At 43.0% G+C, this 17,677-nt stretch overlaps 1 protein-coding gene and 1 long non-coding RNA gene across 5 annotated transcripts; one reads left to right on the plus strand and one right to left on the minus strand.

Moving 5' to 3' along the window:
• Positions 1-792: 792 nt before the first annotated feature.
• On the minus strand, positions 793-15,963 carry LOC119138759. 2 transcript variants are annotated; one of them, XR_005101214.1, is made up of 5 exons: positions 15,741-15,963; positions 4,352-4,549; positions 2,962-4,249; positions 2,762-2,852; positions 793-2,334 (listed from the first exon to the last, which is right to left on the minus strand). It is a non-coding gene; the product is annotated as an uncharacterized LOC119138759 (long non-coding RNA). The 2 variants fall into 2 exon arrangements; XR_005101213.1 differs by lacking the exon at positions 793-2,334 and having other exon boundaries at positions 2,493-2,852.
• Positions 2,766-17,676, plus strand: LOC119138585 (MAGUK p55 subfamily member 3-like). Of its 3 annotated transcripts, XM_037278826.1 has the most exons (18): positions 2,766-2,864; positions 2,934-3,052; positions 3,173-3,250; positions 3,320-3,403; positions 3,466-3,603; positions 3,688-3,769; positions 4,028-4,113; positions 4,190-4,264; positions 4,342-4,538; positions 4,656-4,708; positions 15,605-15,622; positions 15,798-15,827; positions 15,957-16,109; positions 16,197-16,277; positions 16,377-16,470; positions 16,545-16,653; positions 17,070-17,192; positions 17,322-17,676. In XM_037278826.1, the coding sequence occupies exons 1-18, from the start codon at positions 2,825-2,827 to the stop codon at positions 17,502-17,504; spliced, it is 1,743 nt and encodes a 580-aa protein (XP_037134721.1). In that variant the 5' UTR covers positions 2,766-2,824; the 3' UTR covers positions 17,505-17,676. The 3 variants fall into 3 exon arrangements, with proteins under 3 accessions (XP_037134721.1, XP_037134719.1, XP_037134720.1); XM_037278824.1 differs by having other exon boundaries at positions 2,934-3,250; XM_037278825.1 differs by lacking the exon at positions 15,798-15,827 and having other exon boundaries at positions 2,934-3,250.
• Position 17,677: the final 1 nt, after the last annotated feature.

A 17,677-nucleotide genomic window follows, 5' to 3' on the forward strand; every position in this document is an offset into this window, starting at 1 on the left:
TTTGACTCTCGTTTCTGAAGCGGTTCATGTAATGACGGCAAGCTACCGCAAGATGGCAGTGCCCCCATTCACTTGTATGTAACCCAGCGTAAAATGAACATGTCCATTTCCATTTCAGCATTGCTCCTTCTTTAATGAAAATATAGTTCCACTTCAGTTACAATATGGTTATTAGAACTTGAACATATGAGTAGTTTACTGTACATTTGTTTAGTTTAAAATACCAACACATAAGCAGAATTAAATAAATACGTACGTTGTATGATATGAAACATACAGGCTTTTGACTCGTTTATGAAGCGGTTCATGTAATGACGCCAAGCTACCGCAAGATGGCAGTGCCCCCATTCACTTGTATGTAACCCAGCGTAAAATGAACATGTCAATTTACCAAGTTAATGGACAAAGTGGGCTTTGCAACACCGGCCGAGATGGGAGGAGGCATAGGATGGGCGGGGGGGGGGGGGGGGTGCACACAAATAAAAGCTCGTGTGTGAACGCCGGCGCAACGACAGGGAAGTCAGACACAAAAGCGACGAAGAGGAATACAGCAGAGAGGAAAAAAAGGAGAATAAGACGAGCCTCCAACAGGGTGAGGATGCTCAAAATTGCGCAGATTCCTTATAGGTTGCCTGGCTACCTCGAATGACTGACATTTGTGTGGTTTTATATATATATATAAATATTTTGTTCATTTTTAAACACCCGTTGTTAAGTGCGTTTGTAAATTATAGGGAGTATATAGAAAGTATCCACGTACTAGAAATTCAGGGGAAAGGACTTTTTTTTTTTAAGGGGGCGGGGTTAAATGAGTGTCAATCACCACAGAACCATCAGCTTCTTTCACTAAGTTTTTACTCCACTGTCCACGTTATTATTTATGAGTTATAGTGTGCTTACCTCGTTGGATATGACTGTATTTAGGCTAATGCTCCTAATAGAAGTTAATTGATTTACTAAGAGCTTTTGGAGCGCTCCATTCGTTTGCACCCATAAACACAAACTGAGAGGGAGCTTCGAGCGTTTGGCCACCTACCAACAGCGTGCAATGGCTTGCCAAAGAGACCCCGGGTCGTCCATCTGCCCCACAAACTGAGTTCAATCTGCTGGCTGGCTCCAGCCTCTGTCCTGCCTGCCTGGCTGGCTGCTGTGTGTCATGAAGGTGTTTGGAAGTCGTGTTCCTCTTGTAAGCCTCTTAAGAGCCTTCTGGCTTTCCTCATCGCCTAGCCCTGCATTCTTTTCTCTTTTATTTCCCATACTTGGAATTTGGCATCATCAGAGTGGCTTATTTTGTTTGCATGTCAGTGTTTACAGATTGGATATTTGCTCACCAGTCTTTAACTACCACTGGGACAATGGGGCTTAATCTTTAAATGTAGATGACTCAACTAACTGATATTCAAGAAATAATGTATTTGCTCAGCTGTCTGTGCCACTGACCAATAGTGACCGGCAGAACAATGACATGCTTTTCCACTAGGGGGCAGAAAAAACAATTCACCGATGTATCCTCTTTTTGGAACATTTTGCTTACTCTATCGCTATAAGATTTGTTTTAATGTCAAATAAATGCTATTACTTAAGAAACGTTGGATAAAAATTGAAATGTACATGTATACACACACACACACACCCGGCAGATGGCCATTACTGAATTGATGACCTTGCCCCCGTTCCGTCTCTCTCCAAAGACCCGCACTACAGGAATATTAGTTGGCCAAATGTCCGTGTGCATGTACACGTTTATGTAATAACATGTCAATGAGGCAGAATCACATTAAACGATTCCAACTGACAGAAGCAATGACTTCAAGGCTCCATCCTATTGTCACGCGATTTGTGAGTTTCCCTGTATGCACAGGATGGGCAGATGGTCTTTTTCTATGTACTGGCGACTCCCCCCCCCCCCCACTCCAATCCCAGAGTCACCCCGCAGCAAAATAAGCATGGCAAACAGGTGGCGTGTGTGCAGGAACAATTTACCAATTTGTGTCAGGCACGATGATGACTTTGTTGTATAGCTCGATGATTGACAGACATTGATTAGCCTAATTGCGTAATTGCCAAAGTTTATGGACGGCTTTGTGTGATGCTGCTTAAGTGTGATGCTGCTTTTGTCTCAACACACGTCTATACTATGAAATTGACAAAGTAGTATGATTCACCATTCGCCATAGCAACCCAGCCAATACAATTTGACCTTGAAACACACATAATGGCCACTTGTCCGTTCCCCTGGTCTTCTGCCGCTTGTGTCTCAGCTCTCCAGCAGATGCCATGTTGAATAAAGCAGGCGAGATAATGCCACCATATGTCAGCCAGGAAGGCAGATTGCTGCGAAAAGAAAAGCAGGACGTTGTTGGCTTTGAGCTCTCGTAATTAGAGAGAGTGAGGAGATGAAGGGCGGCAGCGGCGGCCTGGAAGACGAGTGCACAGTGGGGGAACGGCCACTTCAAATCACCATAATAATCAGATGGATGACTTTTTTTTACGTCCTTGTCTTATCTGGTGAGCAGACAGATGGATGGACATGTGGAATCAGTGGCGATCACGTTCTGCTCGGTGGAGGTTAGCGACAGGTCAAGACACTTTAATCATTGTGCTTGACCTTTCATTGTGAGAGTTCAATCCCACAATCGTACTCGGCAGTCAAATTCAAGGGTGGCCATCATAAGGCCATTTCATTCCACCGTGGGAGGGAAATGCTCTGAGCTTTATACTGCCATTTATAAATATCAAATGTTTTTCATTGTGAAGACACCGATTCTGGTCTTGAGGAGCAGCGGACACCACCATTGGAGCCACTCTCCTTTCCCTTCCTTGAATGACGCAGCCAAGCATGCCTGTGGTATCTGCAAACACAGGTAGAAGGCACACAACGTGTCGGACGCTTGCGCAATTTCTTTAACAAACTCTATGATGTCATCCGATAGATCTACACGAGACATTGGCCCTGCTCACCTCTCAGCTACACCCTGGTGCCAACCATGAGGAGGACCTGGTCTTCCTCAAAGATGTCTTCAGTGAGAAGAGCCTCTGCTACCTCATGAAGGTGGGCGTGTCTTCTCCTGCAAGCAAAAAGACTTCTGTTGCTTTGCTTGAACTCTACACAGATCAAATGCATACAAAAATGAGGGCAGGTTCCACTGTGCTAATTAAGTCAAACTCTCAGATTCATGAGAAACTGAAGCAGTACAAAAAGCAGAGCCCCACGCCGGTCCTGCACAACGCCTCCTGGCTGGCGGAGCATGTAAGTGCAGCGCGTCCTCGCCCTAAATGTCATTTTTCTTGACTTGATAGTTTTGAATTTGTGTCCAAGCTAACAGAAGAACTACAGAACAGGCTTCTCGAGGAGAAGGAGGGGAAAGAGCTGCTGCTTCTCTTGAATGCCCCTCACATCAAGGTAGACAATTACAAAAAAAGAATGTCCTCTTTTGATGAATGCAAACCTGCCTCTCTTCACAGGCTATGCTGTCGACCCACGACACGGTGGCCCAGAAGAATTTTGACCCGGTGCTGCCTCCCTTGCCAGAAGATGTGGAGAACGAGCCAGAGGAGGAGTCGGTGAAGATCGTCCGACTGGTGAAGCACAAGGAGCCTCTGGTGGGATGAAGATTTGGCCACGTTGCTTTGAATTCCATTCATTGTTGGAGTCGGATGGATGTTTACTTCATTTCCTCCATCCAGGGTGCGACCATCAGGCGAGACGAGGCAACCGGCGCAGTCATCGTGGCGCGGATCATGAGGGGAGGAGCGGCCCACCGTAGTGGTGAGAGGTGCTTTTGCCTTTTTGGGGGGTTTTTACTTTGCAACAAGTGGACTTCCTTGTCAGCTCTGACACACAAGTGAGGAGATTACGTTGTGTAATGCGTTGCAAACTGTCAACAGAGATTAAATCCTCCAGATTAGTGCCACGAGATTGCATATTTGGAGGCTTCAAACAGGGCTGGCTGGATGTTGCCATGGAGATGTCATCAACTTCATGCTTTCGTGCTTCACACGATGTCGTCCGTGTTGGCGTTGCCAGGTCTGGTGCACGTGGGGGACGAGTTGCGGGAGCTCAATGGCAGCCTGATAAGCCACAAAAGGCCGGATGAAATAAGTCACATTCTGGTAAATGTCACATTTTCACCGGTTTCAATTCAGAGACGAAAGCGCTGCTTGACGCCGTGATGTCTTTTAACACCAGTCCAAGTCGCAAGGCTCCATCACATTGAAAATCATCCCAGCCGTCATCGAAGAAGACAAGCTGAAAGAAAGCAGGGTCAGGACATTTTGAAGATGAAAACAAATCATCAGAAGCCAGGAGTAATCTGATTTGACCTTGCCTACGTTGCGCAGGTCTACCTACGGGCTTTGTTTGACTACGTGCCCCTTGAGGACCGAGCTACGCCCTGTCAGGAGGCGGGGCTTCCTTTTAAACGCGGCGACATCCTTCAGGTGGTGAGCCAGGAAGACGCCACTTGGTGGCAGGCCAAGAAAGTGGGCGACTGCAACCTGCGCGCCGCGCTGATCCCCTCGGCGCACTTCCAGGAGAGGTGTGCTTGATCTTAGATATTTTTAAAACAAGCCAACACACTTAGAAATCAACGCATCACAAATTCTGTTTTTTCGTATGATGTTTTAACGAGTCATATGATTTGGTCATTTGACAGGCGCCTGAGGTACCGCCTGAAGACCGGCTCCTTCCCGTCCATCGCGGCAACATGTAAGACGTCCCGCCATTACCCATATGCACTAGGGGTATAAATCGCGGGTTTTGTAACGATACGATATCATATCGATACAAAGAATCACGATACGATATTTGCCGATATCTTAAAGCCTGCTGTGATTCATTCACGATACATCACGATATAGTGCTCTACGATCGATATAGAACAATATCCTGATTTATAACAATTCATACGCAAAATCAACAAGGTACTGCAAACTCTTTATTTAGGAAATTACAAAGTGCTTCCAAACGAATGACTTGAAGCCCAAAGGGGAGCGAATTTCCTCGTCTTCTTGGACAGACACTAGCCATAGCACCAGCCCAGGAGCCGCGTAGTTGTCAGCTCCCCTTTCACGTGCCTGCTCTGCTCACAACACAACACGCCGCGCACTGCTCCCGGAAAGAGGAAACGGGCGATATAGATCGATGTTTACGTTTAGCATCGATGCCAACAAATCGTAGAGCATTATATCGATTAATCAATCGATGTGTATCGATGAATCGTTACACCCTAGTTTCAAACTACTTTTAGGGTTTCTAAGAATAGGGTTTCTAACTAGGCTTTCAAAACTAGGGTTAGGGTTTCCGACCAGGGTTTCCAAGGAGTTTTGCCATTGCTAATTAGGGTTTCAAACTAGGGTTAGGGTTTCCGACTAGGGTTTTAAACCAAGGTTAGGGTTACAAACTAGGTTTTAAAGCTAGGCTTAAGGTTTCCAACGAGGCTTTCAAACTACTTTTAGGGTTTCTAAGATTAGGGTTTCTAACTAGGCTTTCAAAACTAGGGTTAGGGTTTTCGACTAGGGTTTCCAAGGAGTTTTGCCATCGCTAATTAGGGTTTCAAACTAGGCTCAGGGTTTCCGACTAGGGTTTTAAACCAAGGTTAGGGTTTCAAACTAGGTTTTAAAGCTAGGGTTAGGGTTTCTAATGAGGGTTTCAAACTACTTTTAGGGTTTCTAAGATTGGGGTTTCTAACTAGGCTTTCAAAACTAGGGTTAGGGTTTTCGACTAGGGTTTCCAAAGTTAGGGTTAGGGTTGGGGTTAGGGTTTCTAACTAGGCTTTCAAAACTAGAGTTAGGGTTACTAACCAGGCTTTCAAAACTAGAGTTAGGGTTAGGGTTAGGGTTTCTAACTAGGCTTTCAAAACTAGGGTTAGGGTTTCTAACTAGGCTTTCAAAACTAGGGTTAGGGTTTCCGACTAGCGTTTCCAAGGAGTTTTGCCATCGCTAATTAGGGTTTCAAACTAGGCTCAGGGTTTCCGACTAGGGTTTTAAACCAAGGTTAGGGTTTCAAACTAGGTTTTAAAGCTAGGGTTAGGGTTTCTAATGAGGGTTTCAAACTACTTTTAGGGTTTCTAAGATTGGGGTTTCTAACTAGGCTTTCAAAACTAGGGTTAGGGTTTTCGACTAGGGTTTCCAAAGTTAGGGTTAGGGTTAGGATTAGGGTTGGGGTTAGGGTTTCTAACTAGGCTTTCAAAACTAGAGTTAGGGTTAGGGTTGGGGTTAGGGTTTCTAACTAGGCTTTCGAAACTAGGGTTAGGGTTAGACTTAGAGTTAGGGTTAGGGTTACTAACTAGGCTTTCAAAACTAGAGTTAGGGTTAGGGTTAGGGTTTCTAACTAGGCTTTCAAAACTAGGGTTAGGGTTTCCGACTAGGGTTTCCAAGGAGTTTTGCGATCGCTAATTAGGGTTTCAAACTAGGCTCAGGGTTTCCGACTAGGGTTTTAAACCAAGGTTAGGGTTTCAAACTAGGTTTTAAAGCTAGGGTTAGGGTTTCCAACGAGGGTTTCAAACTACTTGTAGGGTTTCTAAGATTGGGGTTTCTAACTAGGCTTTCAAAACTAGGGTTAGGGTTTTCGACTAGGGTTTCCAAAGTTAGGGTTAGGGTTGGGGTTAGGGTTTCTAACTAGGCTTTCAAAACTAGGGTTAGGGTTAGACTTAGAGTTAGGGTTAGGGTTACTAACTAGGCTTTCAAAACTAGAGTTAGGGTTAGGGTTTCTAACTAGGCTTTCAAAACTAGGGTTAGGGTTTCCGACTAGCGTTTCCAAGGAGTTTTGCCATCGCTAATTAGGGTTTCAAACTAGGCTCAGGGTTTCCGACTAGGGTTTTAAACCAAGGTTAGGGTTTCAAACTAGGTTTTAAAGCTAGGGTTAGGGTTTCTAATGAGGGTTTCAAGCTACTTTTAGGGTTTCTAAGATTGGGGTTTCTAACTAGGCTTTCAAAACTAGGGTTAGGGTTTTCGACTAGGGTTTCCAAAGTTAGGGTTAGGGTTAGGGTTTCTAACTAGGCTTTCAAAACTAGGGTTAGGGTTAGACTTAGAGTTAGGGTTAGGTTAGGGTTACTAACTAGGCTTTCAAAACTAGAGTTAGGGTTAGGGTTAGGGTTTCTAACTAGGCTTTCAAAACTAGGGTTAGGGTTTCCGACTAGCGTTTCCAAGGAGTTTTGCCATCGCTAATTAGGGTTTCAAACTAGGCTCAGGGTTTCCGACTAGGGTTTTAAACCAAGGTTAGGGTTTCAAACTAGATTTTAAAGCTAGGGTTAGGGGTTCTAATGAGGGTTTCAAACTACTTTTAGGGTTTCTAAGATTGGGGTTTCTAACTAGGCTTTCAAAACTAGGGTTAGGGTTTTCGACTAGGGTTTCCAAAGTTAGGGTTAGGGTTGGGGTTAGGGTTTCTAACTAGGCTTTCAAAACTAGAGTTAGGGTTACTAACCAGGCTTTCAAAACTAGAGTTAGGGTTAGGGTTAGGGTTAGGGTTTCTAACTAGGCTTTCAAAACTAGTTTAGTTTAGTTTAGTTTAGTTTATTGTTTAGCACATATTATTATAACAAATAACAGTGCAGGGAGGGAGACGAAGCCTAGGGCTTGTAAGGAGCTCCACTCCTGTATAATCAAAGTGCACAACAAACAAAGTGCTGTGACATCAAATATTATTCAAGTGTTTAAGAAAGAAAAAAAATAATAATAATATATATATATATATATATAAATGAATAAACATCAATGAATAAACACAAGCATAACTAGCTAAATATTAAATCGTCATATTTATATATGCATATATACGAAAGTGAACGTATACATACATAAACAAATACACTATACAAAATGAGAAACAAGAGAAACAAAATTTGACACTTTAGTGATGTTGAAACAATCAAAAAACACCAGGTAAGAAAATAGCTGAGCGGAAGCAGAAGAACTGCAAACAGAAAATAACAAAACAAGGAAGAATCAGGGTATAAATAGTGGTTTAAGTTGATGTTCTTAGTATGGATCAGCTGAGTGCGGTGGAGTAATTTTGGACTGGTAGGATCATGAGTGGAGAAGGTGGTGTTTCAGGTGCTTTCTAAAAGCAACCTGTGAAGATATGGATCGAATATGGATTGGTAGCTCATTCCAGAGTGAGGGCCCTCTAAAATGGATATTGTATTGATGGCGTGATGTTCGACAGGACGGTGGGTGGAGATTGTCCCCCTGTCTTGTAGGATAAGAATGTAATTCCGATACAAATGCGAAGAAATTATGAAAAGTGGCTGGAAGACAGTGTTTCCTGTATATATATTTATGGGTGAGTAGACAGGTTTGATGAATATTTACTTTATCAATTGGCAGTAATGAATAGTTTCTAAACAATGGTGCCGATGGTTCATATCTATTTGAAAAAGAGATCATTTTTAGGAACTTCTTTTGTATGATGAGTAATTTGCTGAGGTATGTTGGATATGTAGCTGCCCAGACTATGTTGCAGTAATTGAGTAAAGGAAAGAGGAAACTATAATACAGAGTGAGATGAGCAGACGGATGGACCAAGGGACAAACTTTTCGTAAGATACCTAGCGTTTTCATGGATCTTTTGCAAACCAAATCAATGTGTTCAGACCAGTTTAAGTGTTTATCTACTATAACTCCTAGGAATTTAGTGCTAGTAACTTGATGGATTTCGTTATTATTTATGTAAATTTTGGCCTGTTCTTTGGGGTAAGATTTATTTATATTGCAGAAGATCATGAAGTTACATTTGTTTATATTGAGTGACAACTTATTTATTTTGAACCATTTTGTAACAGCGTGCAACTCAGTATTCACACGTGCAATGAGGAAATTAAAATCCTCGTGGGTGGCAATGAGATTGGTATCATCCGCAAATAACAAAGGAAGAAAATTTGAACAAGACATGGAAAAATCATTTATGTACACCAAAAATAATAGAGGACCCAATATTGAGCCCTGCGGGACCCCAAATAGTATTTTAGATCTGTTGGAAGAACAACCATTTATATATACATATTGTTCTCTGTTGGCGAGATAGTTTGTGAACCATTTCAGGGCAGAATCGTTCACTCCATATCTCTCTAGCTTAGCGATGAGGATCTTATGGTCGACAGTATCAAATGCTTTGCTTAAATCTAGAAAGACACCAAGAGCGAATTTCTTATTGTCAAGAGCCGTTGAGATGTGGTTGGCAAGCTGAAGCAGTGCATGCTCAGTAGAAAACTTTTTGCGGAAACCGTATTGATGTTTATAGAGAATATTGTTTGTTTCTAGGTGCTTTGCCAATCTTGAGTAAACCAGTTTTTCTAGAATCTTGGAGAAGCAAGGAAGTACGGATATAGGTCGATAATTACCATATTCATTAGTCTCACCAGCTTTGAAGATAGGAATGACTTTAGCAATTTTTAATTCTTGGGGTACAATGCCAAATTTTAAAGATAAGGAGAAAATGTGTGTTAGTGGAATTATTATTGAATGAATAATTTTCTTAATAAGTATGCTTCTGATCTCATCATGGCCAGGGGCCGAGTTTTTCAAGCTCATGACGATGTTGTAAACTTCCTCAACACTAGGAGGGTCAAGAATGGAGAGTGAAGGAAACTGCCCTTTAATAAGGCAACAGGGGCTTGTATCAGAGGTTGAGAAGCTAGATGCCAAGGTAGCGCCAACATTTACAAAGAAATCATTGAAACCATTAGAAATATCTATTGGGTTTGAATGAGCTCTATTCTTCCCCAGCATCTCATTTGGGGTCGATGTTTTTGATTTCTTGCGATGTAATAAATGGTTGATAAGATTCCACGTTGTTTTGATGTCACCGGAGGCTTGTGTAAATTTATCAGCATAGTAAGTTTGTTTGGTTTTCCTTAGTAAAGCTGTAAATCTGTTTTTATATTTCTTGTATGTTTCTATATTTATAGGGATGGGATTTGCAATAGATTTTCTATATAGTTTATTTTTTTTACGTGAAGATTTTTTTAGTTCATCCGTTATCCATGGTTTCCCCTTAGAGTTATTTTTACGACTAGAAGTTAAAGGAAAGGAGAACTCTAATGCATTTGTGAGTATTGTTAGAAGGGAGTGATAGGCTTTGTTGACATCTTGCAACAGGATAACCTCATCCCATGACACAGAGCTGATGATAGATATAAAAGATACCATGTTTTTCTCAGTAAATTTGCGGAATTTCATTTGATCTCCAATATGATCTTTGATTTCAGGACTACTATCATTGTGGATGAGATGGAAGACAGGTAGATGGTCGGATACATCACAGATCAAAAGGCCAGATGTTATCTTGTAGTCTAGAGAATTAAATAGGATATTGTCTATGAGAGTGGCCGTTGAGCTTGTGATCCTGGAGGGTTTGTTGATAAGAGGGAAAAAGTTTCTGGAATATAATGTATTAAGGAAGTCTGCTGTATGTGACTGCTTAGATTCAAGCAAATTAATATTATAGTCACCAAGTAAGACACATAATTTGTTTTCTTTGTTTATAATTTCTAGAGTAGAGTCGAGGGCTTCATTGAAGGTGATTTTATCAGAGTCTGGTGGTCTATATATACATCCAATTATCACATTTTTGTTGTTTATAAGTGAGCAAGAGGAGAGTTCTATAAACACAGATTCTACTACAGTCATGTCAAAATTGACACTTAAATCCTTTCTGGGAGAGAAATTTAAGTTATCAATCACATACAGTGAGACTCCTCCACCTTGCTTGTTTGGTCTACAGGAATGTATAGGAGTGTAGTGAGAGAGAGGATAGCTAGATGTATTATCAACCATCCAAGTTTCAGTAAGAGCTATTACTGAAAAAGAATGTGTTAAGGTTGATAAATAGGTTTTTAGACCATCATAATTTTTAGAGATACTCCGTACATTGAAGTGGACAGTGGAGAATACATTTGTTTGGCAGTGGCCAGGAGGAGTATTGCACAGTTTGTTAAACATATCTTCAGAAAAATATTCACATGACATTTCAACAGATTTTAAGGGAGTGTAATTTGTATCTGGGTTAAGGAAGGACTCATAGATACCAGCATTAGCATTCTCTAGGTCAAATGAATTAAATAGTAAAGAGTCAAGATTCGGTGGGACAGAAATTCCTGCATTTGTGAGAATGTCACTGGATGGCATGAAAAGTGTAGGGGAACTGTCTACCTGAGATGGATGTCCTCCCTGCCAGTCTCTGTTTGCCTTGTTGTACTTCGCTGTAATCCATTATTTTCGTCCGGAGGGTCCATAGGTACCAGTTAATGGTCATTAGTTCAGCCATTGTAAATGTTTGGTTCCCCCACCACCAGGCCACATTTCTTCAGTTCCTCCAGTTCACTCACAACGAGAGTTTTGACATCTTCTGGTGTTGCTCCGTTTGTTTTAATCCATATTTTACAGTTCCTGACCCACGTTGCGAGAATCTTGTTTTCCTTCTTCAGTTTGCGTGCGTTCCAGGCTATCTCAGCATTCTTCTTAGTGAGGTGCTCATTTAGGTAAACACCCGTTCCTTGTAGCTTCCTCCCTTGCTTCAAAAGATCCACTTTATGTTTCCTATTTGCGAACCGAATGATAATTTTCGGAGGATCCAGTGGTCGTTTTCGGTTTCTTGGGAGTGTGTGACAAGCGGCAATGTTTCCTTTCTGGAGTTCCATGTGCTTACTCTCGAAAAACTGTACTACCTGATCTTCGAGCGTTGACAGCTCGTCCGATGGAGAGTCATCTGTCGAGGGATCCGAAGGACCCGCCGCCCTGGCGTAGGAGCGGTGAGATGTTTTTAGACCCGTGATTATGAGGTCTTCTTGTCGGGAGTACTGCTCCAGTGCATCTACTCTCCGTTCAAGCGACAGGATTTTCTCGTCTTTCTCCTTCGATAAGTTCTTAAGCTCCGTTAGCTCAGACGTTAGCTGGAGCAGGGTGGCTTGCTGCTCTAAAAGTGTGGTAATGTCTTGCCGTATCAGGTCAATGGATGATTTAAGTTCATCGTAACCCTCATTTTTTTTGGAGGGCGGCATAGCGTAAAGTTCGAAAAAGTTAGGCTCTATAAAGTTCAGTTATCAAAACAATTCGGTCACCCGAAGTAGTGCAAAAGTTTCCCTCGTTTGCAGCACAACCGGAAATGGTCAAGTGACGTATTTGCTGGGCTACACAATCATCAACTAGGGTTAGGGTTTCCGACTAGCGTTTCCAAGGAGTTTTGCCATCGCTAATTAGGGTTTCAAACTAGGCTCAGGGTTTCCGACTAGGGTTTTAAACCAAGGTTAGGGTTTCGAACTAGGTTTTAAAGCTAGGGTTAGGGTTTCTAATGAGGGTTTCAAACTACTTTTAGGGTTTCTAAGATTGGGGTTTCTAACTAGGCTTTCAAAACTAGGGTTAGGGTTTTCGACTAGGGTTTCCAAAGTTAGGGTTAGGGTTGGGGTTAGGGTTTCTAACTAGGCTTTCAAAACTAGAGTTAGGGTTAGGGTTACTAACCAGGCTTTCAAAACTAGAGTTAGGGTTAGGGTTAGGGTTTCTAACTAGGCTTTCAAAACTAGGGTTAGGGTTTCCGACTAGCGTTTCCAAGGAGTTTTGCCATCGCTAATTAGGGTTTCAAACTAGGCTCAGGGTTTCCGACTAGGGTTTTAAACCAAGGTTAGGGTTTCAAACTAGGTTTTAAAGCTAGGGTTAGGGTTTCTAATGAGGGTTTCAAACTACTTTTAGGGTTTCTAAGATTGGGGTTTCTAACTAGGCTTTCAAAACTAGGGTTAGGGTTTTCGACTAGGGTTTCCAAAGTTAGGGTTAGGGTTGGGGTTAGGGTTTCTAACTAGGCTTTCAAAACTAGGGTTAGGGTTAGACTTAGAGTTAGGGTTAGGTTAGGGTTACTAACTAGGCTTTCAAAACTAGAGTTAGGGTTAGGGTTAGGGTTTCTAACTAGGCTTTCAAAACTAGGGTTAGGGTTTCCGACTAGCGTTTCCAAGGAGTTTTGCCATCGCTAATTAGGGTTTCAAACTAGGCTCAGGGTTTCCGACTAGGGTTTTAAACCAAGGTTAGGGTTTCAAACTAGGTTTTAAAGCTAGGGTTAGGGTTTCTAATGAGGGTTTCAAACTACTTTTAGGGTTTCTAAGATTGGGGTTTCTAACTAGGCTTTCAAAACTAGGGTTAGGGTTTCCAAAGTTAGGGTTAGGGTTGGGGTTAGGGTTTCTAACTAGGCTTTCAAAACTAGGGTTAGGGTTAGACTTAGAGTTAGGGTTAGGTTAGGGTTACTAACCAGGCTTTCAAAACTAGAGTTAGGGTTAGGGTTTCTAACTAGGCTTTCAAAACTAGGGTTAGGGTTTCCGACTAGGGTTTCCAAGGAGTTTTGCCATCGCTAATTAGGGTTTCAAACTAGGCTCAGGGTTTCCGACTAGGGTTTTAAACCAAGGTTAGGGTTTCAAACTAGGTTTTAAAGCTAGGGTTAGGGTTTCTAATGAGGGTTTCAAACTACTTTTAGGGTTTCTAAGATTGGGGTTTCTAACTAGGCTTTCAAAACTAGGGTTAGGGTTTTCGACTAGGGTTTCCAAAGTTAGGGTTAGGGTTAGGATTAGGGTTGGGGTTAGGGTTTCTAACTAGGCTTTCAAAACTAGGGTTAGGGTTAGATTTAGAGTTAGGGTTACTAACTAGGCTTTCAAAACTAGAGTTAGGGTTAGGGTTGGGGTTAGGGTTTCTAACTAGGCTTTCGAAACTAGGGTTAGGGTTAGACTTAGAGTTAGGGTTACTAACTAGGCTTTCAAAACTAGGGTTAGGGTTAGGGTTTCTAACTAGGCTTTCAAAACTAGGGTTAGGGTTTCCGACTAGGGTTTCCAAGGAGTTTTGCGATCGCTAATTAGGGTTTCAAACTAGGCTCAGGGTTTCCGACTAGGGTTTTAAACCAAGGTTAGGGTTTCAAACTAGGTTTTAAAGCTAGGGTTAGGGTTTCCAACGAGGGTTTCAAACTACTTGTAGGGTTTCTAAGATTGGGGTTTCTAACTAGGCTTTCAAAACTAGGGTTAGGGTTTTCGACTAGGGTTTCAAAACTAGGGTTAGGGTTAGACTTAGAGTTAGGGTTAGAGTTAGGGTTACTAACTAGGCTTTCAAAACTAGAGTTAGGGTTAGGGTTTCTAACTAGGCTTTCCAAACTAGGGTTAGGGTTTCCGACTAGGGTTTCCAAGGAGTTTTGCCATCGCTAATTAGGGTTTCAAACTAGGCTCAGGGTTTCCGACTAGGGTTTTAAACCAAGGTTAGGGTTTCAAACTAGGTTTTAAAGCTAGGGTTAGGGTTTCCAACGAGGGTTTCAAACTACTTTTAGGGTTTCTAAGATTAGGGTTTCTAACTAGGCTTTCAAAACGAGGGTTAGGGTTTCCCACCAGGGTTTCCAAGGAGTTTTGCCATTGCTATTTAGTAGGGGTGTAAATCGCGGGTTTTGTCACGATACGATATCATATCGATACAAAGAACTACGATACGATATTTGCCGATATCTTAAAGCCTGCTGTGATTCATTCACGATACATCACGATATAGTGCTCTACGATCGATATAGAACAATATCCTGATTTATAACAATTCATACGCAAAATCAACAAGGTACTGCAAACTCTTTATTTAGGAAATTACAAAGTGCTTCCAAACGAATGACTTGAAGCCCAAAGGGGAGCGAATTTCCTCGTCTTCTTGGACAGACACTAGCCATAGCACCAGCCCAGGAGCCGCGTAGTTGTCAGCTCCCCTTTCACGTGCCTGCTCTGCTCACAACACAACACGCCGCGGAAAGAGGAAACGGGCGATATAGATCGATGTTTACGTTTAGCATCGATGCCAACAAATCGTAGAGCATTATACCCTAACCCTAACCCTCTACGATCGATATAGAACAATATCCTGATTTATAACAATTCATACGCAAAATCAACAAGGTACTGCAAACTCTTTATTTAGGAAATTACAAGAGTATTGTAGTATACAAAGTGCTTATTTTAACACTGAACTTTATCAAATTCCTATATTTATATATGTTCCCTGAATATTTGATCACCGCATGGCAGGATTTACAAACTGCACGTGTCTTGTCCGTTGAGCCATCTTTTCTTTGGAATCCAAAGTGCTTCCAAATGAATGACTTGAAGTCATAGAATCGTAGAGCATTATATCGATTAATCGATGTGTATCGATGAATCGTTACACCCCTAATATGCACCCCAAACTGACAAGCGACTTAGATAAGATCGCTGCTCGTGCGCCGTCACACGGGTCAAATGTAATCACAGAGACGAGCAGCATCAAGAGAGATTATGGAACCAGAACAGCGGATCCCGCTTTAATCTCCACAATCTATGGTGTAATCCAATTAGAGGACAGCATTAAATGAAAAAGGGCCGCACAAGCAAAAGGTGCTGCTTTCATTGCGGTTGTTCTTTTGTATGGACGCAGAAAGATGCACTTGGATGTTGAGGATTAGAGTTACATTTTTACCTCATCATTCAAATCCAGGACAACAAAAATACAAGGATTTAGCAGCAACAGTTAATGAAATATTTGTTGTTGTTGTTAAAAACGGAACCGTGGTTGTCATTTTGTGTTGCTCTCTGCAGTGATTGTTGTGTGTCCTTCCTTGCATTGCCCCTCTCAGACGAGCGACACGACCGAGGTAGGACTTTAGCACGCACGAGCAATGTACTCAAGTGTATTCATTCCGGTTGGCTTGCTCACCCCGTGACTGTGTTGAACCTGCCGTGTTGTGCCAAGTACAAGAGACCTCAACCTACCTCCCTCTCGTCCTGTCTCCTCCTCCTCCTCCTCTTTCCACTCGCTCCTCTCCACAGACAACAGTGACCTTGAGGGAAAAGATGTTGGTGAGGATCAACAAATGTCTGAATGAATGAATCGGTCTTCTGGCATTAGACAGAGATTGTAGTTCCTCCCGATTCCGAGGCCACAGTTGAATTTCAGAATTGAGTCCAATAACTCTTGTTTGACCACAGCTGGCCAGCGCAGAAGTTTCCGTCTCAAGAGAGAGCAGCAGAACTCATTGGTTGAGCCTTGCACCCCCGACGGCAATCACATCGATTTCCTGATCTACGAGGAAGTGACGCTTTATCTGCCTGGAGACAGGCCTCGCCTTGTCGTGCTGCTCGGTAGATGGCGTCCGTCCATCCATCCATTTGTTCCCAGGCGCTCCCCTCGCTTGCTAACGGGGGTGGTCGTCTGTGTGTTGTGTTCAGGATCTCTGGGAAGTCGCATCGCCGAGCTCAAACAGAAGGTGATCGCAGACAATCCCAGACTTTACGGATTGGCCGTGCCTCGTGAGTGCCCTCTCGAGAAAGACTCGCATGTTCAAGTGGACACGGAGTCATATTTGTGAGCGGGCGTTGTTTTCTTTTTTTGTATTTGTGCCATCAAAGACACCACACGACCCAGGAAGAGTCATGAGCGCGAGGGAGTGGAGTATCACTTCATCACCAGAACGTCTTTTGAGGCCGGCATCCACGATGGCAAGTGAGTACAGGACTGACCAGATGAACGGCGTCAGTCGGGCTGGAAAAGCTTGACATGCCTCTGTCGTCTTGCAGGTTCATTGAATACGGCGAGTATAAGGAGAATTTATATGGCACCAGTTTGGAGTCCATTCACAGAATTCTGCTTCAAAATAAAATTTGCCTTGTGGACGTGCAGCCTGAGGTTGGTGTGGGGAAGTGCTGACCTCAAATAGTGTGTGTGTTTGGGGGGGGGGGGGGGGTCAGGGGTGCCAGGCAACATGTTAATTACAACCTTATGCCAAGGTGTGCCAGATATGCACACCGTCCCAAAAAAGTTTGAATTTTTTACCATACCTTCTAACATTGCTGCGCTGGTCTTGGCTTGATTGTTGATGGTGCCTCAGGTTGAAGTCCCTCGAAGCAGCGGGAGGAGTGATAACAACATGCTGGTGGATAAAAGTTGTCTGTTTGAAATTTGCCTTTCAATCAAATTTACCTTGAGCCAAACTTACCATGTTTGAGTTGGATAGCAAAGCCTGACAACCAACTATTTCTGTTAAACGGAGGTTTGACCGCACTTTTTTTCTTTCTTGCTGCCTTGCCAACATTTCCCCAAAGGCATTGAAGGTTCTTCGCGCGCCGGCTTTCAAGCCCTACGTCATCTTTGTGAGACCTTCTGTCTTGGACAGCGAGAAGAAGTCTCTCAGCTCCTGCTCCTCGCTCGTCAGTGTCGCCGTCACGGTGAGTGGAGACATAGCGACTAGGAACAAAGCCCAAGTGGAAGTGTCGCACGCCCACGTCGGCCTCGGAATGTGATGGTAGAAATGCACATTCAAGCTTTTTTTTTTTTTTTTTTCTGGGGGGTTGCAGGAGCAGGACCTGATGGACATGAGACAGTCGGCAGAGCGGCTAGAGCAGCGCTACGGCCACTGGCTGGATTACGTGCTGGTAAAGGAGGATCCGCTCAGTGCCATGGCAGAGCTCCATGCCGTGCTGGAGCGGGTACGACTGGAGCCCCAGTGGGTGCCCGTGTCCTGGCTGAGGACGTCCTAGACCTTAAACCTGAACCTGCTGCCAACACCACTGTGTCAAGATTTTTCTTCAACTTGCTGCAAGTGCCAAATAAATCCACTTTTGTGTTGGTTAACATGCACAGAGTCCATTCACAGCGGCAGCTACTTGTCTGATATTTGTTTGCTGTTGATAATAAAACTTTTCAAATGAAC

The sequence above is a fragment of the Syngnathus acus genome, chromosome 19, assembly GCF_901709675.1.
Source record: "Syngnathus acus chromosome 19, fSynAcu1.2, whole genome shotgun sequence".
In the NCBI taxonomy this organism is placed as follows: domain Eukaryota; kingdom Metazoa; phylum Chordata; class Actinopteri; order Syngnathiformes; family Syngnathidae; genus Syngnathus; species Syngnathus acus.